A 27,578-nucleotide genomic window follows, 5' to 3' on the forward strand; every position below is an offset into this window, starting at 1 on the left:
TTCTAATTATAGATTGTTTCCAATTAAATTTGTTTAGAAACTATTACCATGTCTCTTCTTTCTTTTCTTCTTGAAATGTTGGGTCATTTCTCTAGAACCTGAATACCTCTTCTTTGAAAAGTCAAAGCCTATCTAAATGCCTAAAATTTAGCTTTTATTGTTTGGACTGCACAGTCAAATATGGTGCCCCTAAGCATATGAGGCTATTTAAATTGAATAAAAATAAACATTTAGGTTTTCAGTCAAACTAGCCATATCAAGCACCCAACAGCCACATGAGTGTGTGTGGCTCAGAGATTTCCATCATGACTGGCATTCCATGAGATGTGTGGTTCTGTAACATCTTTCTGGCAGTAAGCTCTGAGAATACCACTAACTTCAAGTATCAATTTTGACTGATAGCTTACGAATCTTTCTGTAGCCTTTGTCCACTATCCTAATGTAAGACCTCCACTCAATTGTGTGGCTTCATCTTTGCTTTAAGGTCTATCAAAAAGTGGTTGGTGGGAAATAATTATGTCAGTCACAAGGAAATCAATAAAGTATAGTGTAATCAAGAACAGAACTGATGTTTAGGGTCAGGGTAAGACTGAGTCTGTGACAAGTACAAATAAATATTAATAAATCACAGTGTACATTAATCAAAACCAAAGCCCTACAAAGCTATCTTTCTAAACACAGTTGAAATATTCACCATCAATAAACTTACCTTTGATATAAAAGTTACATTATGATGACAACTTATAATTATCCCAAAAAATGGTAATTTAGCCTACATCAAACATTATTTTGTTTTCTGTATCTCTAATTCTTTTTTTAAAAGTTACTCAAAGCCAGGTGCCAGTAGCTATAGCCACAGCACCACTTCTGGTTTTTCTGGTGGTTAACTGGAGATGAGAGCTTCACAGGCTTTCTCGTCCGGGACTGGCTTTGAACTGTGACCCTCCTATCTCAGCCTCCTGAGGAGCCAAAATTATAGGCATGAGTCACTAACATCCCACATGAGAGCTAATTTTTAAAAACACAAAGTGAGTACTTAACTGAAATACAGTCAGATGACTAATGTATGAACATTAGACCAGGTCCCCAAATCTTCACCAAGAAGTCAGAAAGTAATAAAAATGAAAGGCATTTCAAAATACTGTATGGTATATTCATTTATTAAATAAACATTTATCACCACTATAAAAGTCTAGAAGAGGAGGATAGTTAAACATCTAGCAGTGTTTATTAAAGTACCTACCGTGAACTTTGTTTTAGACCACATACACAAAGCTGTAACCTAAAGACAAAAAAGACAGGTCCCTGCCCTCATGGAGCTCACAGTCTAGCTGAAGCAGACAGCCACAGACACAATGGCAAAGCAATAGCAAGCAATATGGAAGGACTGCTGCTGCCTGGAGAATGCAGGATAGGCTTCCCAGAAATGGAGACAGTGGAGCTGGGCCTTGGATGAGCAGATCGCCAGATGGAGGGGAAGGGGGAGCGCATTCCAAGCAGAGGAAACAGCACATAAGCAAGCAGAATCTTGAAAGCACATGCCATGATGCGGGATGAGTGGTCCAGGGAAGCTAGAGCAGAAAGGTGCACACAAACTAGAGATGAATCAGGTTTGGACTTTTAATGATGAACCATAACTGTTAGGAAGTAAATCTTCAAATTACACTACAGGTAGCTAAACTCTGCTTTCTGATAACAATGCATTCTCTTCATTTCATGAATATATGGAATCTTTCTGTAAATACTCGGCACTATGTTTAGTTTTATAAAGAAAACATAGATAAAAATCTTAAGAGATATATAGCTTGGTTTTCTATTGTTATAGAGAGAGACAGATAGATGTCATGCTTTTGTGGGGATTTTTGGTCATAGATGAGTTAGAACTGAGGGCCTGGTACTTGCTAGGCAAGCGCTCTTCCACTTGAGCCATACTCTCAGTCTTTTTACTTCTAGTTTGCTTTTCAGATAGTGTCTCAAGCTAACTTTGCCTCAGACCTCATTCCTCCTACTTCTGCCTCCCAGGTAGCTGGGAATGACAGGGATGTACTGACACACCTATGAGCATATTAACTACCCCTCCCCCCCCTAAAAAGGTTTATTTAAACTGCAATCACAGCTTATACATATCCTTACACCTAATCCTAGTTTTCCCAACTTGAGCTCCTTTTACTTCCATTATTAGCTCTTATTTTTCTAAATACTTTCACAACTATTAGACCAAACTAACTCCAAAGTTAAGCAACATAAAGGCAATTTAGCCTTCCCTTCCCATGCTGCCTCCCTAAACAAGTTACCTGCCAATGTCCCTATGGAAACCAATGACAGATATTATGACATGAGCAAACTGCACTCTGAACTCCAGACCAATTTCTATGAACTACTGTGAAACAAGCTACTAAATCAAATTCTAAATACTTTTTTTCCCAAGTATGATATAGACATACCTTACCCCTCAGGAAAAGTAAAAAACACAAAGAAAATAGCTTGAGTCAGAAAATTTCCTACACTGGACACCAAGCTAATCAAGGTAACTTAGTGCTAAGGCAGATGATAGCTCAGGGAAGGGGAAATAGGAAAAGGAATTAATGCAGTTCAATACTTTGGCATATATTTTATATTGTTATATAAATTCCATTATATAAAAATAATCATGCTACGGGAAATTTTTTAGCACCTTAACTTTACAAATGAAAAGCCTGAGACAAAAAAGAAGGAACTTGCCTAGGACCACATTAGCTAGTAGGTAGCAGTCAGTTCACCAAACCATGCCTACCTGGTTCAAAGCCCTGGGGTCCACAGGCTCTGGGGTACCAAAATGAATACTGTACTCAAAAGGACTGATTAGTCAAATCCCATTTCCTGCTATTTTTTTCATACTTGTAGTGTGGGACAGTTATCAATGCCAAAAAATACATACATATAGATCTCTAAAAGCGATAGGAATTAAAAAATTAACAACTGATAATGAAATTTCTAAAAGAGCTGACTTGGGCATCTGCATTGGTAATGATGACTTCAACCTCCATTTCTGGCTCAATACTGAGGGAAATCATCTACTTGACAACCTCGCAAGGATTGTGTATGTCAATGAGTCGCTTGTGGTGACCCATGTTTAGTTGCCCTTGAAGGAAAAGAAGTTTGTCATATGACAACAGTGGATGCTTTATTACAATTAAACTAATATTATAATTCAAATGCGACATGCTTAAAGTGCTACACAATAAATTAGCAACCAAGCTGCTCAGGAAAATTAAGAGCTAATAGGAAAATCTCTAATCATGGTCTTAGTGTGATCCTGAGATTCAACACCCTAAACATTACCAAGATTAAAAAAAACTGCCCTTTCTCAAATTCTAAACCTGAAAACTTTTAAGCTAATGATAAGCTATGTGGTAAGGCTATTTACCACATTAAATTTAATTTAAATTTAATTAAAGCAGTAATAACTATTTTAAGGGAAAAAAAGGAAACTCAGACAAGTAATACTAACAAAGAAATCTTCTGTAAATCATTCCAATAGGTCAAAAAATGTGATGCATGTTGGCCAAGAGAGACACTGAATTGTCATATTCTACTATGCAGAATTTACTTAAGGCTTTTTTGTGTGTCTATACTTCCAAATAACAGAAAATAAATCACATTTGTAAGATGAAAAGCTTGTCAGCAAGCAAAAGATAATTCGGACAGCCAAAATTTCAATGGTATAATTATAATGTAAGATACTTTTGGAGATAGTGTGAAATGGCATATATATTCCATAAATAAATTAACCAACCTTATTTTGATTGAGAGAATCATTCCGCAGTCTTTGCTTGTTCTTCTGTAATTTACTAGGCATCATCTTTCCAGTTCTGAAGTCAAAACTGCTGAGGTCAACAGTATTTCCCAGGTATCTTGCCAACTGAGGTTTGCTTCTGAACTTCTTTCCACTTGGACTACAAGAGAAACAATGTTAATTGTACAAAAGGCAGTAATAACATTCTACATCTCTGCACAAATCTTTTCCTCATGTATTTCTTCCCCTGCCCCCTTCAAATGTTACAATTTCACAGGTTCAATTTTTAAAGAACTATTATGTTTTGCTTGGTGTGGTAGTTATACCTGTAATCCTAGCTATTACAGAAGGCAGAGACTGCAGACGGAGGCCAACCTAGGCAAAAAATAGTTAAAGACTCCATCTCAACCAGCGGTGGCATGCACTTGCTATTCCAACTACAAAGAAATGTAAACATGAGGATCATAGCCCAGGCTGGCCTAGTCAAAACTGTATCCAAAAGAGTAAGTAGAAATGCTACAAATTGCACTGAACAGATGTTGCTCAGATTACCCCACTATTTAATTCACTCAGCAACTGCTAGAGAACTAGTATAACCTGCAGCAGAGCACAGCATGATAACTGTTCTTTTTCTTGTTTTCTTCTTTTTTTAATGTATCTTTTATTGTAAAATACTGTACAGAGGGGTTAGTTACATGAGTAAGGTAATGAGTACATTTCCTATCCAGCATTGTTACCAGTCCTTTGTTTTTCCTACCATCACTTCCCTCCCTACCTCTTCCCAACTCTTCCCTCCCACCCCACAAGTTGTTAAGTTCATTTTCAACATAGTGTCTTGTAATCTCAATGGGTCAACCTGTATATTTCAGCATTTTGTTATTTCCCTTCCCCTCCCCAAATTAGAAAAAATGGATATACAAGATGCAGGGCACAGGGATGAAATACAGTGAAAACAGAGGTTATATCATGGGGGAAGAACATATAAAAGAAACAACAAAAAAAAATGACATAGTTTTAGAAGAGGAAATAAGAATGGCCAATAGACACATGAGGAAATGTTCAACCTCTCTAGCCATAAAAGAAATGCAAATCAAAACAACATTGAGATATCACCTCACTCCAGTTAGAATGGCAAAAATCAAGAACTCTAACAACAACAGATGCTGGAGGGGATGTGGACAGAAGGGAACCCTACTGCATTGTTGGTGGGAGTGTAAACTTGTTCAACCACTTTGGAAAGTAGTATGGAGGTTCCTCAAAAGACTCCACATAGAGCTCCCCTATGACCCAGCAATCCCACTTTGGGGCATTTATCCAAACTCTCACAAGCAAGGCCATACTAAAGCTCCCAGCACAACTAACTATGTTTATCACAGCATTATTCACCATAGCTAAGTTATGGAACCAACCCAGCTGCCCCTCAGTAGATGAATAGATCAAGAAAATGTGTTTACATATATGTGTGTGTGTCTCCCCCCCCTCTGTCTCTGTCTCTCTGTCTCTCTCTGTCTCTCTGTCTCTCTCTCTCTCTATATATATATATATATATAAATGCAATTCTATGCCTCCACAGAAAGAATGACACTGCCTCATTTGTTAGGAAATGGAAAAACTTGGAAAAAAATATATTAAGTAAACCAGACCCAAAGAAACACAGGTCCCATGGTTTCCCTTATTTGCAATAACTAGTATACATCTAGGATAATCTTACCAGATAAGCAAAAAAGGTCAAAAGCTATGTACATATGATAACTGTTAATGTCTTCAATCTTACAACTTTCTTTCCAAATCTAATTTTGAAAATGCTAGCTGCTTCTTCTGTATAATATATATTAAGTGCCAAAGGAAATCAGACAAAAGCTTCAGAAAGCCAATAATCTCTTAGAAACACACATACACATGGTGTCCAACTCAGAGCATTTTTTTCTCCCATTATACCTTCCCTCCTCTACCTCCATCCTCCCTGCCCCGCCCAAAGCTGTAAAGTTCATTTCCAATATAGTGTCTTGTGGGTATCATTGTTGCAATGGGTCATCCTGTGTCCTTGTTTCAGCGTTTTGTTATTTCCCTTCCCCTTCCCAAATTAGACAAATGTATATTCAAGATGCAGGGTACCAAAATCAAGTAGTGACAACAGGGGATATATCATAGAGGGAAGAATATAAAAAGTAAACAAAAAAAGTCATATAGTACATGAAAAACAACAACAGCTGGACTCTGGTAGCTCACACTGTAATCCTAGCTCCTCAAGGAGGCTGAGCTCTGAGGATCACAGTACAAAGCCAGCCCAGGCAGGAAAGTCCATGAGACTCTTATTTCCAATAAACCAACAGAAAACTGGAAGTGGTGTTGTGGCTGAAGTGTGAGAGCACTTGTCTTGGACTGAAGAGCTGAGGGATAGCACCCAGGCCCAGGGTTCAAGCTCCACCAAAAAAAAACAAAAACTAACAAAGGAAAACCTCTTGTGTCCTCAGAGCATTTATAATGGAAAAAGAATCTTTTTTTTTTTTTTTGGTCTGGTCATAGGGCCTGAACTCTGGGCCTGGGCACTGTTCCTCAGCTCTTCAGCTCCAGGCTAGCATTCTACCACTTGAGCCACAGCGCCACTTCCGGCTTTTCTGCTTATGTGGTGCTGAGGAATCGAACCCAGGGCCTCATGCATGCAAGGCAAGCACTCTACCACTGAGCCAACTTCCCAGCCAGGAAAAAGAATCTTAAATTAACATTTAAACGTTTCTTCCCATAACAATTAAAATGAAAAAACAAGGCAAATATCCTTCAACCTGTTTATAGAATTCTTATATGACAAACCACTACCTTAGAGAATTTACCTATCAAGAATAATTCACTTCACAAAGGATGAACAAAATGCAGCAGTAGCTCTCACTAGATACTACACTGAAAATGAACTATAAATCTTGTGGGTGGCAAAGAAACATAGGTCCCATGGTTTCCCTCACTTGCGATAATTTGTATACGTCTAGGATAATTTTATCAGATGAGCAGAAAAGCTCAAAAGCTATGTACATATGACCATATAAGATGATGCTAAGTGAAATGAACCCCAAGATATGGACACAAGAGGCCTTTCCTTGTTGTTGTTGTTTTAAATGTACTATGTGATTTTTTTTTTGTTTCCTTTGTATGTCTTCCCCCTATGGTATATCCCCTATTGTCACTGTACTTGATTTTGGTACCCTGTATCTTATATATACATTTGTCTAATTTGGGGAGAGGAAGGAAAAAAACAAAACACTGAAACAAGGACACAGGATGACCCATTGCAACAATGATACCCACAAGACAGTATTTTGAAAATGAACTTTACAACTTGGGGGGGGGGGGGGGAGGGGAGGGGCATGAGGGGGTAGGAGAGAGGAGAGGGAAGGGATAGTGGGAAAACAACAAGGGAAGGGTGACAAGGCTCAGCAAGAACTGTACTCACTGCCTTACTCACGGAACTGAAACCCCTCTAAGCCTTCTGTACAGCATCTCTACACTAAATAAAATTTTTAAAAAAACTTGTGGATGGGGACAAAAGGTAAAAACTGGAAGAAAGTGGGGTGGGGGGGGGGAGGGGGGAAGGGTGACATTGTCCAAAATGAACATACTCTTTACTGACTTATGTAACTAAAACCCCTCTGTATATCACTTGAACAATAAATTAGTATAACTAACAATAATATAATTAACAATAATTAACAATAACAATTTTTTAAAAAGAATGACATCTTGTAAAAATACTGCCAATATTGGAAAATTACAAAGGCACTATGATACTGAAAATTAAAAATTGTAGTCTTTACTGAAGTACTTTTTCTGTGTGGCACTAAACTGTAACAAGTTTTTTATAGGTAGAATGTCCTCAAAGTCCTATCTAATAAATTTTGAGTCAATATGCTGGACTCTTAGCCAGTGTGTTGTCATCGGAAGAAAATTCTGAGAATTTCAGAAAACGTTTCTAAAAAGCCAGTATATCATTTGAAATTTAACCTTGCGCCATCTGATCACAAGGGAGAATTACGTTAAAGAGGAGGAAAACTGCTGGGAAACCAACAATAAAATGTTCTCCTGAAACAACAAGACAACTCTGTGTTAAGTCAAAACAAATGAACACAGTTGTCTGCCATCACAAACTTTAAGTCAACTGAAAATCTTACCAACAATCTTTTTTCAAATCACATGACCCAAGTAGGCTTGAAAAAGAATTCAAATAACAAACAGAACACACCCGAGGAATTATACACAGCAAACCTCAACACCCATTTAACCTAGACTTACAAATATGCTCAGTAATAACAAGTTTTTTGTTTTGTTTTGTTTTACTATATTCTGGGAAGATGCTCTACCACTTGAACAATGCCTCCAACTTTTTGCAAAAGTCTTTTGCATTGGTTTGCCTAGAACAAACCTGTCTAGTCCTTAGGCTATTTTTGCCTTCAATTTAAGTGAGAGTATCAATTTGATGGATGAAATGAGGTCTTGCTTTTTATGCAGACTGGCTTAGAACTATGATTCTCCCTGTCTCCCTTTGGGGAGCTAGGATTACAGATGTAAGCATTAGCTCTCTGTACCCCTCATCATTTCTAATACTATCTACAACCTGAGTCCTCTCTTTCCATCACGTCTATCCACCCCTACCTGACCACTTGTACAACCCTCATCTTTGTGAATGGCACCACAGCCCTTCTAGTATGTAAGTTCCAACTAGCTCACCTCACCCCTCAGCCACACATCAAGTAACCACGTCAAGAGACTTCGCAATGCTGACAAAATCGTTTCACCTCCTTAATAATAGCACATCAGGAGCTTTCCATCTAACATAAGTATTTTGCAGCCTCTGTTCCCAACAACCTTGATATTGCATTCCCAAACCAAGTACATCCACTCACCTTTGACTCTTTCAGACATGTTTTTCCAGGTGGAAGAATAAACACTAGCGATACCCTGCCTTATCAGGACAACTAAATTATTACCTCCTCCTCCTCTAAGAAGCCTGTTGCTATTTTGCAGTCAGTATTTTAAAAAGAAAAGAAAATGCTACTACTCTCTGTAATTCTATTTCATAGCAATTCCTATACATTTCCTTAATGAGTCCACTTTTTTAAAAACCTCAAATACTATACACAGGTCACTATTCAACAAGGTAAGCAAGAAGCCTTATCAGAGGCCAAGATCTGAAGATCTGGTTCAAAGCCTGCCAGGGCAGGAAATTCCACGAGATTCTTATCTCCAATTAACCACCAAAAAGCTGGAAGTGGAGCTGTGTGGCTCAAGTGGTAGAACATGAGCTTTGAGCACAAAAGTGGAGGGAGCTCACCCAGGCTCAGAGTTCAAGTCCCAGGACCAGCCCCCCCCCCCCAAAAAAAAAGCCTTATCAACTGAATAATAATATGGTTTCATTTGCGGACATTGAAAAGATAAACCTATGCTAAGAAATTATGTGGAATTTTAAGAACTGAACTGGAAAGTATTTCCACAGTTCGTTATTGGAACTACACGAGAAATGAAGTATTACAAAATGACCCAAGTCAATGTAAGAAGTTGGCAAGAATTATCTACTGGGTCATTTATATAACTATAATTAACCCTAAATATGCTAGACAGTCATAGAACACTTCTAATCAGAGGCCCAAGTTGCCATCACAGAAAAGCTCTATAAAGATCATTCAATATGCCTCAAAAATGAAAGACAAAAAAAAAAAAAAAAAAACCTCTCCATAAATTGAGAATTCTAAACTAGATTTCCTTCAAAAGATCTCTTCAGTACAATAAAAAAAGACTAAGTCTAATAACGGACCTTATTTCAATTAATGTTCCAGAAGATGAAAATATTCAGGCAGCCACTTTTACCAAAATAAGTACCAGTTCTTAGTATGTTGCTCAGACACAAATGATTTTCTCATTTGTGAGAAAATCATGTTGAAAAAAATTTCACTAAGTATATCTGGAATAAGTAGTTCCTTAACATAACAAATGAAATGTCATCTGAAGCCCTCCTGTAACATTCTCACGGTAACATTCCTCTCTGGAGCAAAACACAAGAGGAAGCAATCTATTCCATACATCATTCCCTAAATACCTCAGAAGTCAATTAAAAGATTATTGATAAAATGTGACCATGTTAAGTTTATGGTCTAGCTTAGCAGGTTAGCATGGCACAAAATTATTCTGTTGTTTATGGATTTTAAGAACAAATATGTGGTATTACTTAACAAGAAGAAAAAGCTGAGTGTTGATGACTCACCCTGTAATCCTAGCTACTCAGGAGGCTGAGATCTGAGGGCTGCAGTTCAAAGCCAGCTCAAGAAGGTAAGTCCATGAGACTTATCTCTGATGGACCACCAGAAACCAGGAAGTGGAGCTATAATTCAACGTGGTAAAGCACCAGCCTTGAGCAAAAAAGCTCAAGGACAGTGCCCAGGCCTCACAACCACCCAGGAAAAAAAAAAAAGGTCTCAGGAATCCCACTAATAAACTAAATTGGCAAACAAGGGGGGAAAGGCAGACATTAAATTGTAAATTGTAATGATTAGTATATCCAAAAGGAAGGTGGAATATCAAGCTCTAATTCATTTCCAATCTCCAGCTCCTGCGTAAAGCTGAGATTGTATGAGGCATCTGACAGATGCATCCCATACATACCTGCTGCCTTCAAAAGCAAGCAGGACAGCCACAGTCTTTAAGTACACTGTAACTTAAGCACCGGCTTGAAGAAAAGTCAACCTAGCTGTCCCAGTGATGTTCAGACCAGGACCCTGGGGTAGGGGTAACCACAATTAAGAGTGCCTGCCTAGCAAATGTAAGCACTGAATTCCAGAACAACCAAACACACACACACACACACACACACACACACACACACACACAGACGCGCGCGCGCGCGCGCGACCTCGCTTAGCAGGAGATGAGGTAAGCTATGGAAGCACTAAGGCCCAAAGGAAGCAGGCAATGCACCCACAAGATACGGATCATCTGCACAATGGCAAACTAACTCTGGAAGTAGAGACCTGACGATGTAAGCTCTAGTCTTTCCCCAAAACACTAAGTTGCCCTCTACAATGGTTGTTATAAATCCTCCTCTTAGATACACCAGAATTTTAAAAGGGATTAAACTTGTACTCTAGTTACTTAGGGAAATTATTTTGTTTGGGTATTTTTAACCCTATTATATTGTTGAAAAGTATTAGTCATTGTCAGTTTTCTCTGACCAAAGTAATGACTTTTAATGCCAGCAATGAAATACTGTTTCACTTTCAACCACACACACAAAAAAAATCCCAATCAACTGCCCCGACAAGCCACTCCTGAATGAACTGTGACTACACCTTTAATCTCCAACCCATTGTTTAAATACCCTGAAAAGACCTAATGTGTTTTTCCAGGTCATAAAGAACACGGAATCACTTGAACTTTGCCTCTTTTCATTTTGATTAAACTATGCAAAGCAATTTTTAAACCGATTCCACCTTGGAGATTTTTTAAGCACAAGTTTTGAAAAAGAAACTGCATCTAAAAGTCACTGATCAAGATGCACTATATTCATAAACTGATATGTTAAATAGCAACACCGTTTAAATAATAATGTAAAAAAAAGAAACAAGTAAAACATAACTGAAAAACCAGAATACTTAAACTAATCACCTTAATGTGACTTAATGTGGTGTTCACATTTCTGTCACACTACGAATTCACCTATAGATATTACTGCCTGAGATAGACATGTCCATCACACTCCAAGTCATTACAAGACCTGCTGCAGGCCAGTGAAACTACACCCTGGAACCATCTTTCTAATACAAGAGAACATAACACATGCTCATGTTATTTTCATAACCTAGGTCATCATGCTGTTTAAATTGTTATGAAGAGCAAAAAGAATTCTATCTTCAAGCCAGTTACTAAGATAAAGTAGATAAGATGAAGTTGTCTGTGACAACAAAGCTCACGAATGGCTATGGATACCTAACACAGCCAATGAGCAAGGTCAGAGGTACTTCACTCCCCCACCTCATCAGTATCAGGAAGTACTTAGGGGAATCATAAAATCGTCAACTTATAAATTCTGTAAGCTACAGCACTAGAAACGTTCAGCAATGAAGAAACACCAGCTTTCTGTTATCTAAATCTACTGGTAAGAAAATTTTAAGAAAAATCCTTAAAAAGGAAAATTCGAGCTGAGTGCCAGGAGCTCTCAACTGGATTTCTAGCTACTTAGGAGGCTGAGATAGGAGGATCCCACTTCAAAATCAGCCCAGGCAGGAAAGTCCATGAGACTCTTAGCTCCAACTAACCACCAAAAAGCTTGAAGAGGAGTTATGGCTCAAGTGGTACGGTGCCTGACTTGAACGGAAAAAAACTAAAAGATAGCACCTAGACACACACACACACACACACACACACACACACACACACACACACACACGCATACATACATTTTTTTAAATGAGTATTCAGCTACTCAATGCACTTGTATGTGATTTAGTAGAAGGCATGATACTGAGTAAGGTAGAGGACACATGGTAAATGCTACAACAGGAGTAGGGAACCAATTTCTGCCAAGATCAATTTGGATATATTTATATCATGACTCATAAGCCATACAAAATTATTAGTACAGGCAGATAGGCCTCCAGTAGCTAAGGAGAAGCTGATTAATGTCTGTCCCATTTCATAACACATGATTTTAAGGACCAAACATCCCCACCTCTGCAACGTAGTAAGGCCCATCTACAGCCAGAATTAATCAGAAGTCTCAGATTTAATAAACACATTAACCATTTGTTTCATTCAGCAAGACTTACTAAAAACCTTCCAAGGATGAATGAGGTGATGCACAGACTGTAATCCTAGCTATTAGACAGTCTGGGTAGGAAAACTGGTAAAGGCAAAAAGCTTACTTGAAAAACAAAGCAAAAAAGGCTAAAAGCAAGGCTCAAGTGGAGGTAGTAGAAGGAAGACTTCCACTTAACAGATACCAGGCTGGATATTGAAGATTCAAAAATGAATCCAGCTGGGCGCTGGGGACTCATGTCTATAATCCTACCTACTCAGGAGGCTGAGATCTGGGGACAGCAGTTTGAAGCCAGCCTGGGCAGAAAATTCCCCATGAGACTCTTATCACCAATTAACCACCAAAAACTGGAAGTGGAGCTGTGGCTTAAGTGGCAGAGTGCTAGCCGTGAGCACAAAGAGGCTCAGGGACAGCAGGTCCTGAGTTCAAACCACACAACCAAAAAAAAAAAAAAAAGAACAAACAAACAAACAAAAAACCCCAATGGGGCTGGGACGCCAAATGCTGTGAGCCAGCATTTGCCTCGCATGCCTAGTGCTCTATAATCAATCCTTTGCACCAGCACAAAAAATAAAGCTGACTCAGTCCCTGCTAAACAATGAAGACCTGCCAACTATTTATTAAAAGCAAATATGAAAAGAGTTAATAGAATTATAATTTAAATGCCTTAGCAATAGCTTATTTCTCCTACAGGACTCTGGGTAAAGTTTATTCTTTCTTTTCTTAAAGATATGTAGACTTGTTAAAATTTTTTCAATGGCAGGGATAGTGTATAGTGTCTCATGCCTGTAATCTAGCTCCTCAGAGGCTAAGATATGAGGGTACCAGTTCAAAGCGAGCCAGGGCAGGAAACTCCCTGAGAACTGGAAGTGAAGCTGTAGCCAAAGTAGCAGAGTGCTAGCCTTGAGTAAAAAAGTCAGGGACAGTGCCCAGGCCCTGAGCTCAAGACCCCTGACTGACCAAAAAAAAAAAAAAAAGAGAGAGATCTTAAGAATGTTCAACTTACCAATGGATTCTTCTAGTGTAAAATAGAAAAAAGAAAAGAATACCAGGAAATAGAATTCAAAATAAGCTTTAAATGAGGATGACAAAGGAAGGAAAGGGAAAATGAATGACAGGATTGTTTGGAATATATTGTAGTCATGTGTGGAAATGCAACAGTGCAATTGTCCTCTATAAATAATTTAAGTCAATTTAAAAAATGCTTTAAAAAGTGTGTGTGGCATTCTTGATTCTCACATTTGTAAAAAAATATTCATAATACTTTCAGACAAATGCAAAGTACTCATGTAAAGTCAACTTTTAAATCTTATTTGCACTTACAGAGCTTATATATTATCAAATTCTGAAATTAATATGGTTGAATTTGTATTATACCGAGAAAAAAGACAGCAAAATCGTAAGAGCCAGAAGTATCCTGCTAACTTTATTTCATGCCTTTTTCCCACTTACTTGGGAACTTATGTTTAAAAGTTGCAATAAAACTCCATTCAATAAAATTTCATCATACAACTTTTCACTTTTTAGTGGAAATATCTAAAATCAATAAAAGCTTCTTCTAATTTCAAAAGAAGCACAATGCTCATAAAGAAAGAGTCTATTTATTTCACCCGATGCTGGTGGCTCACGCCTATAATCCTAGCTACTCTGGAAGCTGAGATCTGAGGACTGCAGCTCAAAGCCAGACCAGGAAAGGAAAGTCCACGAGACTTCCTTCAACTTAACCAATAGGAATCCTGAAGTGTTGCTGTGGCCCTCAGTGGGAGAGCACTAGACTTGATCATAAGAGCTTAGGACAGCAGCCAGGCCCTGAGTTCAAGCCCCACAACTAACCAAAAAAAAAGAAAGAAAAAAAAAGTTGTTTATTTCTAATTAATCATGAAAGTCTTGAGACAATCTCAAATACGAGTAAAAAGTTTATTTCCCAGTAGTCACATGAATTTCCCATAAGTCACATTATAAAATTTATATAAGTAGAAAGTATCAGGTCCTTTACAAATCATCTGCTTCTATTCTAATAACCAAAACTAAGTTATAAAAAAATGTATATCATAAATGAAACTTTAAAAAATGTAACATTTCAGTGGACTGTTATTAGCATGCATATGCATCTGTACCTTTGAACTATGCACCTCCTCTATCACTGGTGGTGTGGGTATTGTGGGATTTCTGCATGTCAAGATTATAAAAATCAGATGATAATGGTGTGCCTTAACAAAATTTCCTCTAGTATATATCCCAAAAAGATGTGATGATACAGCTGAGAAAGAAAGATGAAAGAACAATTTTCACACCTTCTGTTTTTTATCTTTGGATAGTGGTTTTATTCAAACAATATTAAATATTAAGGGGAAAGACAAACATCAAGCCAAACTTTTTCTTCCTTTTCTCCAGTTGAATAGCATTAAAAAGAAAAACTGTTCTTTAGGGTACATTTCAACCTCACCTCAACTCTAAAAGAAACAAATTGATTTCTTAAGTAACCATACAAAACTATCCCACAAGCTATATTAATTAGCCTATATACAACTTGACTTTCAAATTTAAGTGAAAGCCTTTAACATAAAGACTAAAGGTTGGGGCTGGGAAGGTGGCTCAGTGGTAGAGCGCTTGCCTTGCATGCCTGAGGCCCTGGGTTCGATTCCTCAGCACCACATGAGCAAAAAGAAAAAAGCCGGAAGTGCTAGCCTTGAGCTGAAGAGCTGAGGGACAGTACCCAGACCCAGAGTTCAGGCCCCACGACCGGACCCAAAAAAAAAAAAAAGACTAAAGGTTGGCCTTTAGAGAATATGGTAACTATGTTAAATGTCTGATAAATGTTATCCCTTAGAATGCACATAAATATGAAAATATTTCTAAACAAATCAATCACTTCTATTATCCAGAATATTGTTTTAATTATATTAATTTACAACAATTCTTCCCATTTTTCTCCCCTACCAGTATGACATAAACCCGGAAAGTCATCTGTTGGTATAATAGCTTTACTATCAAATATGATTTAAATTTTACCTTTTAACATCTTTGTAATATGAATAGTAAACAATTATTTCAGTGGCACAAACTTAATTAAGTATATTAGGCATGAGCTGAGATACTTGAAAATTCAACTACAGGTCTGTCTCTATGTCAGGCAGATAAAGTAGTCACATCTTCAGGACTCTGACTGAATACTCACCAACCGTATAACCCTAACGCATCCAATCTGTAAAATAGAGAAAACAGCACTTGTGCCTCAGACAGATATAAACTCATATAAAATAACACATGTGAAATCACACTAATAGCTGCCAAGAACTGGAGAGTTGTGACACAAAAATACACTTAGAATTAATGCCCACAAGACCCTATATCATATGCCATGCAGTGGATGAAATTCTATTGCTAATTTCTTGTGCCGGTACACAATGAGCATCCTACTTAGCACTTGCATTGTATCTCTAATATTCAAAATCCTAGGAAAATGCTTTCTGTCCTTGTTCAGGATGCTCACATTAACAATATTCAAAATCCCAGGAAAATGCTTTCTGTCCTTGTTCAGGATGCTCACATTAACAATAAACTTAAAACAATGTACACCAGTGGCTCACGCCTGTAATGTGAAGATCATGGTTCAAAGCCAACCCAAGCAGGAAAGTCCTGTGCAACTCTTACCACTAACTGCTAACCACAGGGGAGGGAGGGGAAGACATAGGAGCTATGGCTCAATGGTACAGTGCTAGCCTTGGGGGGGGGACCAACAGCACCAAGGCCCTGAGGTTCAGGCCCCAGGACAAATAAAATAAATAAACAAAATATAAAAATAAGAAATGTTTAATGGTTAGGTGTAATAAAATATCTATTAATTTTAGTCCAACATATCCCAATATACATAAAGAAAATGTAAGTCATTGAAGGCTTACTGTACAAAACAGTACGTGTGACATCAATAGGAAAATACTTATTGAGCATCTGTGTGTCCAGCATTGTGGTTAGGGGGAAGAAAAAAGTATTTTAGAAAGAAAGCTATTTTTAAGAATGAATATAAGCCCAGCACCAATGGCCTACATCTGTAATCCTAGCTAAGGAGGCTAAGAACTGAGGATCATGGTTCAAAGCTAGCAGAAGCAAGAAAGTAAGAAAGTCAGTGAAGTTCTCATCTCCAATTAACTACCAAAAAAACAAAAGCCAGAAGTGGAGCTGCAGCTCAAATGGTAGAAATCTAGCCTTGAGTGCAAAATAGCTCACAGACAATGCCAAGACCCCGAGTCGAAGCCCTACGACCCTCAAAAAAAAAAAGGATTGTAAGGGTAAAATTCAGTGATACTAGACTTAACTACAAAGAAATAACCACAAAGAAAATACAGGTTAAGTGTCCTTTATCTGAAATTCTAGAGACCAGAAGTGTTTGTGATTTATGATTTTTACAGATTTTGGATTATTTATAAATATACAATGAAGTATAGAACCCCAGTTTAACCATGAAATTTATTTATGTATCATATCCTATGTGTCTTATACACATATCCTGAAGGTAATTTTACACAATAGTTTTGATACATCTGTGTTTTTACTATTACTGGCGCTGTGGCTCAAGTGGCAGAGCGCTTGTCTTGAGCTGAAGAGCTGAGGGATAGCGCTCAAGCCCAGAGTTCAAGCCCCACGACCTACCAAAAATAAATAAAAAGATCTTCCACTTGTATCTTACCTGCACTCAAGAATTCTTCAGATTTTGGAGCATTTTGGGTTTCAGATTTCTGAATGAGAGGTGCTCAATCTATAATATGGGAAAGCACCTCCTACTTAAAAGTCAAGATGTGTCTTTAACTTGTATATGTCAGAACTGTGATAATGGTCATATCATCTATCCATTCAGGCCAGTTTTCTCCAAATACTACCTAAAGATATTTTGTTTTGTTTTGTTTTGGTTTTGGTTTTGGTTTTGTCGGTCATGGGGCCTGAACTCTGGGCTTGGGCACTGTGCCTCAGCTCTTCAGCTCAAGGCTAACACTCTACCACTTGAGCCACAGCACCACTTCCAGCTTTTCTGCTTATGTGGTGCTGAGCAATCGAATCCAGGGCCTCATGCATGCAAGGCAAGCACTCTACCACTGAGCCACCTTCCCAACCCTTGTTTTGGTTTTTGAGGCAAAATGGTAGGGAGGGAAGGGTCAGTGAAATGAGATATTCAGAATTCAAAAGCCTTTATTCAGAATTCAAAAATATGGGCTCAAAATTCTAAAGCCCCAAAGCATCAAAACAAATTATATATAATATATAACATATACGCACATATATATACAAACCTATTTATACATTCAACCCATAAAACAAGAATTACCTACTGAATTCCTTTTTTCCTTAGTTCTTAAAACACCAAGAAATCTATATATTTATCTTAGTGCTGTGGAACTGAATCCTTGTAACAAACACAGTAATATACAGGGGATAGTCACACTCATCCAATGGATGAAGGATCAGTATAGGGAATTTAAGTAACCTATTAAGTCTCTAACAAGTCCAGGCCTCTCAGCCTCTGAGCTCGGCTGTCTTCCTAGCGACTTCTCACTTTTATTAATATCACTCATGATTTTTACAAGCTTCAATCATATTTGAATCCTCCTCTTTCAAGATCAAGAAATCTTTTTAGTCCCTCTTCCCTGCTCCATGCAATTATTTTCATTTTCTGGTTCCATTATGCCTTTTTACAGAAAAGCAGTCTGATACAAATGCATCATAATTTTGTTAAAAATGAAAAACTGTTTCCTATTACATTTCCAGTACTCAACCAGATAACATCCTAGAGCAGCAGCAGTTAAGTTTGCCGTAATTCCCAGGTCTTTCACCCCAGTTGGAACCAAATTAGAACCTACAAATTCAAATTGATTTAAAAAAAAAAAAAAAGAGTTACTAAAGGATCCAATGAAGAGGAGAAAAATATTTCAAAAACAATCAGCAAGTGCAGGTAACCAAGAACTGGGAATGACAGGATTGAGTAGACGAGTAGAAAACTATTATTCAAATACTGGGTTCAAACAACAGCAACAAACTTTTTCAGAAACGACAGCAATGGACCCAATAATTTAACAAACCACACCCTCTTAAAAAACACACTTCAGACGATAATATGAACTGCCACGGCACTATCAGTAATCCTGGACAGAAGGCATAATTATATTGTTTAACTGGCAACCAAGAACACATCCTATTAGAACTCGCCAGCATCAGGGAAAAGGTCTAAAAACTATTCCACCAAAATTTGAAGCTTTCTCTTTAATTTCCTTTCACTTAATATATGTCAGCCACACTTTTCATTAAGAGCCCAGTTTAGTTTAAATTAATCTCCCGAGGGACAGGCTAATTCAGGGGTCAACATTATTAAAATCTGTTTGAGCCACTGGGTGCAGGTGTTCTCGTTATTAACAGGGGAGTTCACTCTTAACCCATCTGTTAACAGATATGACAGAGGCTTTGTGAGCTACCAGATTTGTTTAAGGGCAAAGTGTACATTGGGGAAACATGTAAAGTAACACTGTGGGCTGAAAATAACTTCTCCCCATTTACAACCAGTAGGTGACCCCTCCATCCCTCACGGCAAGCCACAATCAAGTGGAGTAACAACTTACTGAAAGTGTCACTCACAGTGCTCCATGTATCAGGAATTCCTACTGCGGTAACCATCCAATACAAAAACCAACCGCACAGGCAGTCAGTAAGCTGGGGACAGTATTCCCTCTAGCTCTAAACTCAACACATGTGGCACAGGTCTGTTAAAGGTAATACTTCCACTTTGCTCAAACAACTAAAAGGCCAGTCATGCTCCAGAAACTCACAAAAAAATTCTCTTTAAAAGACTAAGAATATAGTGATCTGTGATTTTCCGTAAGACGAATGTTAGAAATTTTGCTTTAAATTGATCATATCAGATTTTTATACAATATTTACTGAATTCATAAACAATTTACAACACAACTGAGGAAGTTTGGCCACAAATCCAAATGAGCACCACCTCAATTTTTCTCGCCCTGTGGCACTGGGGAATGAACCCAGTGCCACATGCATGCCAGGCAAGAGCTACCACTGAACTAGCCCAAGTTCAAAATTTTTTGTCAGAGACAGTCTCTCTCTAGATGTTCCAGGGTGGCCTCAAACCCCAGGACTCAAGTGATTTTCTACCTCAGCTTCTTGAGGAACTAGGATTAGTTAGAACTGATGTTCTTTTAGTGTTGTTGTATTTTTGTTCAGTCTTTTTGTTTTTGTGAGGTGACTTTTTGTGTGTTTTTTTGTTTTTCTGACAGGGCCCATATATAGCCCACATCAGCCTCAAATTCACAATCATCACTCCTCAGCCTCAGGGATTATAGGCCTGCAACCACCAAACCTACTTAGATATCACTTTTTTTGTTGTTGCTGTTGTTGGTTGTGGAATTTGAACTCAGGGCCTAGGCACTATCCATCCCTGAGCTTTTCTGCTCAAGGCTAGCACTCTACTACTTCTGGTTTTCTGGTGGTTAATTGGAGATAAAAGTCTCATAGACTTTCCTGCCCTGGCTGGGCTCGAACTGTGATCCTCAGATCTCAGCCTCCTAAGTAGCTAGAATTATAAGTATGAGCCACCAGCACCTGACAGACTTCACTTCAAGGTAACTTTTCCAGCTTTTTTCCAGAAGAAAAAAAAATCTGAAATAATCAAACGCTAGTTCAAATAAATACATCATCCCCAAACCAAGCCCAGAGAGATTTGTCACAGAGAAAGAAATTCTAAGTTTAAGCTGTTCAACTGAGCTGGGCACTTGTGGCTCTCCCCTGTAATGCTGCTACTCAGGAGGCTGAGATCTGAGAATTGAGGATCAAAGTCAATCAGGGCAGGAAAATCTGTGAGACTCTTTATCTCCAATTAACCACCAGAAAACCAGAAGTGGAGCTGTCGCAAAAGAGCTCAAGACCCACAATCTACAGGAAAAAAAAAAAGTTCGAGAATAGATCCATTCTTCAAGGAATTCAAGCCCACAGAAATTTTTTGTCAAATATAAGTGTGTATGAGACAGCAAAACATATATAGTTCACAGAAGCTTATGTAGGCTGTCTACTTAGAAAACAGAATGTGGGGATGGGAAGGTGGCTCAGTGGTAGAGCGCTTGCCTTGCATGCTCAAGGCCCTGGGTTTGATTCCTCAGCACCACATAAGCAAAAAGAAAAAAGCCGGAAGTGGCACTGTGGCTCAAGTGGTAGAGCACTAGCCTTGAGCTGAAGAGCTGAGGGATAGTGCCCAAGCCCAGAGTTCAGGCACCATGACCGGACCCAAAAAAGAAAAAAGAAAACAGAATGTACTGTAAATGATATACCAAATACCTATGTTCAGGAGCTAGAGAGATCGTTCAGTCAGTGTTAGATAGCTTGTCCACAGATGTACAAGGCCCTGGACTTGATTTCCAGCAAGCATCACAGAAATGGGGAAAGCCATGCTCATATCTCCATGTTATATCAGAAGTATCATTCTTGAATTATGTCTGTTTATATACATCGTGATGTATGATACACCACATACACATACACATACACACACACACACACACACATTATACCCTCAGGAGGATAAAAGAAGAGAAAGCCTTCATAACATTTCAATAACTCTATGGTTAACAACTGGCTCCTACATTCAAACACAGCCCCTGAAATAATGGTTCAGTCAGGCTGGGAAGGTGGCTCAGTGGTAGAACACTTGCCTCACATGCATGAGGCCCTGAGTTCGATTCCTCAGTACCATATAAGCAGAAAAAGCCGGAAGTGGCGCTGTGGCTCAAGTGGTAGAGCGCTTGCATGCATGAGGCCCTGGGTTCGATTCCTCAGCACCTCATAAGCAAAAAGAAAAAAGCCAAAAGTGGTGCTGTGGCTCAACTGGTCGAGTGCTCGCCTTGAGCTGAAGAGCTGAGGGACAGCGCCCAGGCCCAGAGTTCAGGCCCCACGACCAACAAAAAAAAAAAAGGTTCAGTCCACAAACAGCCCCCCTCAAAACCAAAGAATATGTTTATACTCTTCTATAAATAGAATATCATACAAGAAAACGTAGTAACTTTGTTTATACTTCTACTAATATTAATATCCACAGATCATTTCCTGGGCATTATACAAATTTAAGGACATGGACAGTATGACCACAGGATTGCAAGATTACATTTAGGTGAGAAACTTTAGGTGAGAAACTCGAACCCCTTGGAACAGAAAAGTTACTGCAGAGGCTGTCCTGAGCCTGACAGCAGAGCAGCAACTCCGACATCTACCCACCAGGAGCCCGCAGCACCCCCCCCACCCCCCCCCCACCCCCCCCCCCCGCCCCCGCCCGCTTCCAGGTGTGAGAACCAAAAAAAAAAAAAAAACGTCTCCGGGCGTGGCCACCTGATCCCTAGGGGGCAAATGCTGAGCTAAAAGTCTAACAACTTAATACTGTGTTTCCGTTGTCAAAAGAGAGTATGTTCCAGCACACAAAGCGGTTGGAAAAAACCAAAACACACGCGCACGCACACGCATTCCGAGTGGCTACTCTGGATGAAACTTTTCCTGGCTCCTACAAAGTAACTGAAACTTGGTTCGTGCAGATAGCTAATTCCTCCACATGTGCACGATGAAACACCCTTGGGAGGATGAATCTGGGGCAGGCTGGGACAGGAGCCAAGGATGACTAGCTTTTATGGCTTCGATGAATTACACCTTGTTTTAACCCTTGGGTGGACCGGCCAAGCATCGCTCCCCTTCGTAACCCTTTCCTGGCGAAGCCTGCCCCCCCACCCGCCCGCCGGCCGGGCCTCCGCTCCGATGCCCTCGCCTTCCCCCGCTGAACCTGTCACTGCCCGAAGCTGAGATCGCACCCGGGGGACGGGCTGGCTCTCACCGCCACCAGGCCCAGGACCCCCGGGCCAGCCGTGACCCCTGACCCCGGCCTGACCCCGCTGCTCCCCCGACCCCCCCCCCCCGCCCACACCCGGAGATACCTGAAGTAGTAGACATCGCTCTTGCCAGCGCTGAGTCCTGATTTTCGGATCACTTCCTCCTTCTTCCATCCGGGGGGGAGGGCCGGGCAGTCCATCCTCTTCCCGCTCTCCGTGGCCCGGGGTCCCCGGGGCCCCGGCCCCGCGCTCCCCGACGGGAAAGGGACCGGCTCCCGCCGGGGGGCGCCGCCGCCACCGCCGCCGCCGCCGCCGCCGCCGCCGTCGCCGCCAAGGCCGCCGCCGCCACTCGGGGGACGGCCGCGGCCCCGGCCCCGGCCCCGGCCCCGGCCACGGCCCCGGCCCCGGCCACGGCCACGGCCACAGACGCCGCCGCCCCGGCCCGCCTGCTTCCACCGCCCCCGGCCACGGCCGCCGCCCCGAGCGACTTCCCTGCGCACGCCGCTCACCGGGGACGGGGCGAGCGCGCTGCCCTGGCCCCCCTGCTCTATGGCGGAGTCGCCGCCGGCGCCGCTGCCGCCCGCCGCACTCTCCCCCTCCTCCTGCTCCGGGCAGCAGCGGCCTCCCCCCGGGTGCGCGCGCATCCAGCCCCCTCCCCAGCCGGCGCTGCGCTTCTTCCGTAACCGAGCCCTTGGAATCCCGGAGACCCGCCCCGCCCGCAGCGCGGCGCGCGGGGGACGCGCGCAAGCATCATAGAGCGGGCGCGCACAGAGCGGCCCTCCCGCCCGGGGCGTGGCCCCGGCCGCCGCCTCTTAGGTCCTCCAAGCGCTCGGGGTGGCCATCTTGTCTCCGCCCCATCGAGGCCACGCCCATCTGGGTTCGCTCCGCCCCCAGACCTCTCTAGCCCCGCCTCTTGGCGCGCCCTTCCGGGTCCTGAGCCCTGGGCCAGCTCAGAGCCGGCCAGGCTAGGAGGCCGGAGCCGCCAGGGTGGGCCAGTCAGAGAGAATGCGGTTGTCACCTTGTTCCAATAGGGTCGAGGCCTTCCATTGTTTCTGTAAACAGTGTTCACGGCCCAGATCTCGTGTTGTATTTACTAGATCATTCCTTCCCCCCTCTGCACCTGGGACCGCAGGTGCCTGGAGCAGACCATGACCACGGTCAGCTCCCCTGACTTTCAGAACGGGAAGGGGGTGATGACCTGGAATAGTCCCACCAGTCCTGAGGTGGTTATTATTTCATTCTCAGCCCATAACTGAACATGAAGTGTTTACTCTTTGAATCCACCAAGAACTTATTTACCAGCTTTCAAGGGTGGTTTTGGTTTTTTTCCTTGACTTCATCATCACAAAAAAAAAAAGACCTTTGACTTGGGAGATACTTCTTCATGTGGCAAGTTTAAGTTAGCCTATTACAGGATTTATAGCCCATTATGTGTAGCCTACTATAGAATTTATCGGGATCAGGGGTAATTTTAAAGGATAACGATAAATCGATCCAGGAAAGTGATTTAATTTTTTTATTTCGCAAATCCATTTATTTTCTTTTTTTTTAATAAGCTTTTTTATTGTGAAAACACTGAAAAAGAATCCTATCTTTTTTTTTTTTTTCAGAAAGGATATCTCACTATGTTTTTTAAGCGGGCCTAAGGTCCTGAACTCGCGTCCTACAGCCTCAGTAGTTCCTCCAAGTACTTCCTCCCACTATGCCACAGGCTTACGTAAGAATTGTATACCTGTTTAATATTTATAGAAGTGTGCCACTGAAATTCAAGATGATAGATTATGAAATAGTTGGAAGACTGAAAAGTAGAAAGCATACTTTTTATGACAAACTAGGGTTTCTAAATGCATAGAACCTAAATGTTGAAGACCTAGTTTTATATATATATATGTAAAATGAAAAATCAAATTTTATTTGCTTTGCCTCAAAGTGCAAACATTAACTCATACACACACAATGTATCCCTGGTTTCATTTAATGTCCTTGATTAGAATTGCATGATCCTAAGCTATAGCTTTCTACAGGAAATCTATCTGGAAATAAGAGAGGAAAAAAGAAAAGAATGTTCAACTGGAGTTCTCAGGCATGAAGTCATTACTGGAAATCTAAATATTTAGTAATCATTAATTGGTGAAGGTAGCAATTGAAGGACCCTACTCTGCAGTTCCGTGGTAGAGCCCTGAGTGTAGCATGCACAAAGCCCTGGGTTCGATCCCTAGCACTGCGATAAACAAGAACTATTAAGTAAATCTGAATAGAAACAACAGTTGAAACAACAGATGGGAAAAAATATAATGTTGGTAAATTCACCTTGCTAGGTTTGCCTATTGAAGCTATAGATCAGATAAATAGCATATGTAAAAGCATAAAAGTAGTAAGTCACTTGAATATCCGGTCTTTTTTTTTTTTTCACTTCTACAACCAGATTCCATTTGCTAAATCCCTGTAGATATAATACTCCTCCGTTAAAAAAAAATCAATTCAGCATTCCAAAAGCTTTTCAGTCACACTTGAATTTTTCTGCTATAATACCACAGAGAAAAATACCAACAACAACAAAAAATAAATCAGACACTTATTTAATCTCTACCATTAAAAGAAGAAAACATCCCAATTAAAGAAACAAAATATATAGAGACCAGATTATAACCATAAAAATACTGAAGGTATATGCTAAATATGTTTCTCTTCAAATACCAGATGAAACTTTTATAATTCCAGGAAATGCATTTTATATTACTTCTCAAAGAAGCACAATGATATTATAAAGTTATGAGCAAATTTTGTGCTTTTTTGTCTTTCTTACAATGAATAATATATCTCTGGCTTATTTTATGGAAGAAAAAAAGATGAAAACAAGCCTGGATTATGTATGGCATCTGGCTCCCTCATCAAACAATAGAGTTAATCTGCTCCGATTACCAATCCCAGGTGTAAAGGCAGGTGCTCCCATACCAACTGTCACCCATGAAAAACTATCCATTCTTTCATTTTTAATTTAACATGCAAAGCTAAGGTTAAGCCACTAAAGAAGTCACTTTTGAGAAAAATAAGTGTTCATTTCTATATTATCATAAAAAATAAAAATTACAATAAAAAGTTTTCAGATTTTTAAGAATTATTTTTTAAAATGTAACAAATTCAGAGAATGAAATTTAATTGGTAAGAAGTAATGACTAGATTTTTTAGGTGTATTTTATTGACAAACGGATAACATATTTGAATCCTTGGCTGTAATAAACTACTGAACTAAAAAGACAAATATTAGAAAGCATTGTGTTTTCCAGTGAGCATGCTTGCATCAAGTGGTAACGGCTGTCAGTTTCTCTTTCTTGCTGAGTTCAAATGGTAAGGGTCAGAATTTATACCACAAAATATAGGAGTAAAGGCACAAGCAAAAAGACAGTTTCCCGTTCCAATTAGCAGGTCTCATGATTCATTCAGTTGGCTCCACTACAGTTCACCTAATTCCCAACTGAAAAATGCCGCAGCCGACACAGCACGTCAAGGGCCCAGATGATACTTTCAAGTACATGTAGCTTTAATAAAGATTTTTTTTATAGCCTCTACTTGGAATGACTACAAAGGAATCTAGCATCACATAGTTCAAACTCAGGAGAAAAGAGTTAATTATCTAAAAAGCAAGCAAAAACAAGAAGGGGTAGGTAAGTTTAGAACCAAAGGAATTTTTTTTTTGGTCAATCGTGGGGCTTGAACTCTGGGCCTGGGCCCTGCCCCTGAGCTCTTCAGCTCAAGGCTAGTGCTCTACCGCTTAAGCCACAGCACCACTTCCGGTTTGAGTGGTTTATTGGAAATAAGAGTCTCTTGGACTTTCCTGCTTGGGCTGGCTTTGAACCGCGATCCTCAGATCTCAGCCTCCTGAGTAGCTAGGATTACAGGCGTGAGCCACCAGCTCCCAGCCAAAGGAAATTATTTTAAGAACTAATGTATTTTTCTTCTAATTTCTCCTTGTTGTAAGAGTAGCCCTGTTTGAGACTAAAAATTGAAGCTATGCTAATTTGATTCTACTCTCTACAAGTAAAAATTAAAAAATAAAAAATACAGTGCTGCCAGAATTGAGAAAATGATCTTTAGGTTTTAGAGCCCTGGGATACCACTTGATATATCTAAATGTGGTTTTGGACTGTAATCCTGGCCAAAAACATCAGCATGTTAGGACCCATGATCCCTCAGAAACAAGGACTTTGTGCTCAACTCATGCCAGTCACTTTGGAGAGTTCCAGACCAGCCAGGACACACACACACACACACACACACACACACACACACGAAAAAGATAAAAAGAAAGCAGGAAGGAAAGGAAGGAAGGAAGGGAGGGAGGGAAAGAGAAAGAGAAAGAAAAAGAAAAAGAAAAAGAAATCAATAACAACAAAGTGACCAAAAAAAAAAATGCTGGGGCTGGGAAGGTAGCTCTGGTAGAGTGCTTGCATTGCACACATGAGGCCCTGGGTTTGATTCCTCAGCACCACATAAGCAGAAAAAGCCGGAAGTGGTGCTGTGGCTCAAGTGGTAGAGAACTAGCCTTAAACTGAAGAGCTGAGGGGCAGCGCCCAGGCCCAGAGTTTAAGCTCCACAACCCACAAAAAAAAAAGAAAAGGAAGGGAAAGAAAAGAGAAAAAAAAAAATGCTGGTGTGTGTTGTATATTTACATTGAATGAAAAAAAATAACGGTAAATTGGAACACACATCTCATCAAAAGAGACTTTGTGCCTGTAGGTGGTTTTCCCAGTGTTGCAGACTCTTATCAAATAACAGAACTAAGTCCAGAACCCAAATCCTGACCCAGGTTCAGATCCTGTCTGCTTGGCTGTTGGAAATGGCCTTACTTTGCCTGGTTTCTTTATCCTTAAATATCTGTCATTTAAGATGGGGAAAAGCTTCGCTGCAGAGCTTTTCATTTGGCTAGTTTCTGTTCTTTGTCTCAAACTCAGTCAGTACTCTGTCCAAGAAAACTTTCCTAACATCCTCCACACCCTATTCCCCTACAAACACCCCAGGTGGTATTCTGTGTGCCCCACAACTCTTAAGTATTTCCCCTATCCATTTATTGTACTGCATTCTCATTATCTAGTTAACTTCTTTCTATTTTCCACTGCATTTCCAGTGCCTATTATTGGACCTGTCA

The 27,578-nt window shown here is 40.1% G+C and overlaps 1 protein-coding gene across 1 annotated transcript in view; it reads right to left on the reverse strand.

Annotated features, from left to right (window-relative positions):
* The window catches only part of Mbd2 (methyl-CpG binding domain protein 2), a 62,574-nt gene extending 39,372 nt beyond the window's left edge, over positions 1-23,202 (reverse strand). Inside the window, exons 1-2 of the mRNA XM_042675107.1 lie at positions 22,538-23,202; positions 3,776-3,935 (exon numbers count right to left, since the gene is read on the reverse strand). Of these exons, the coding sequence (XP_042531041.1) occupies positions 3,776-3,935; positions 22,538-23,076 (699 nt within the window). The 5' untranslated portion in view covers positions 23,077-23,202. The remainder of the gene's footprint in view (positions 1-3,775; positions 3,936-22,537) is intronic.
* Between the last annotated feature and the right edge of the window lie 4,376 nt (positions 23,203-27,578).

Source organism: Dipodomys spectabilis, unplaced genomic scaffold (genome assembly GCF_019054845.1).
Source record: "Dipodomys spectabilis isolate Male_0828 unplaced genomic scaffold, ASM1905484v1 ptg000024l, whole genome shotgun sequence".
Classification (NCBI taxonomy): domain Eukaryota; kingdom Metazoa; phylum Chordata; class Mammalia; order Rodentia; family Heteromyidae; genus Dipodomys; species Dipodomys spectabilis.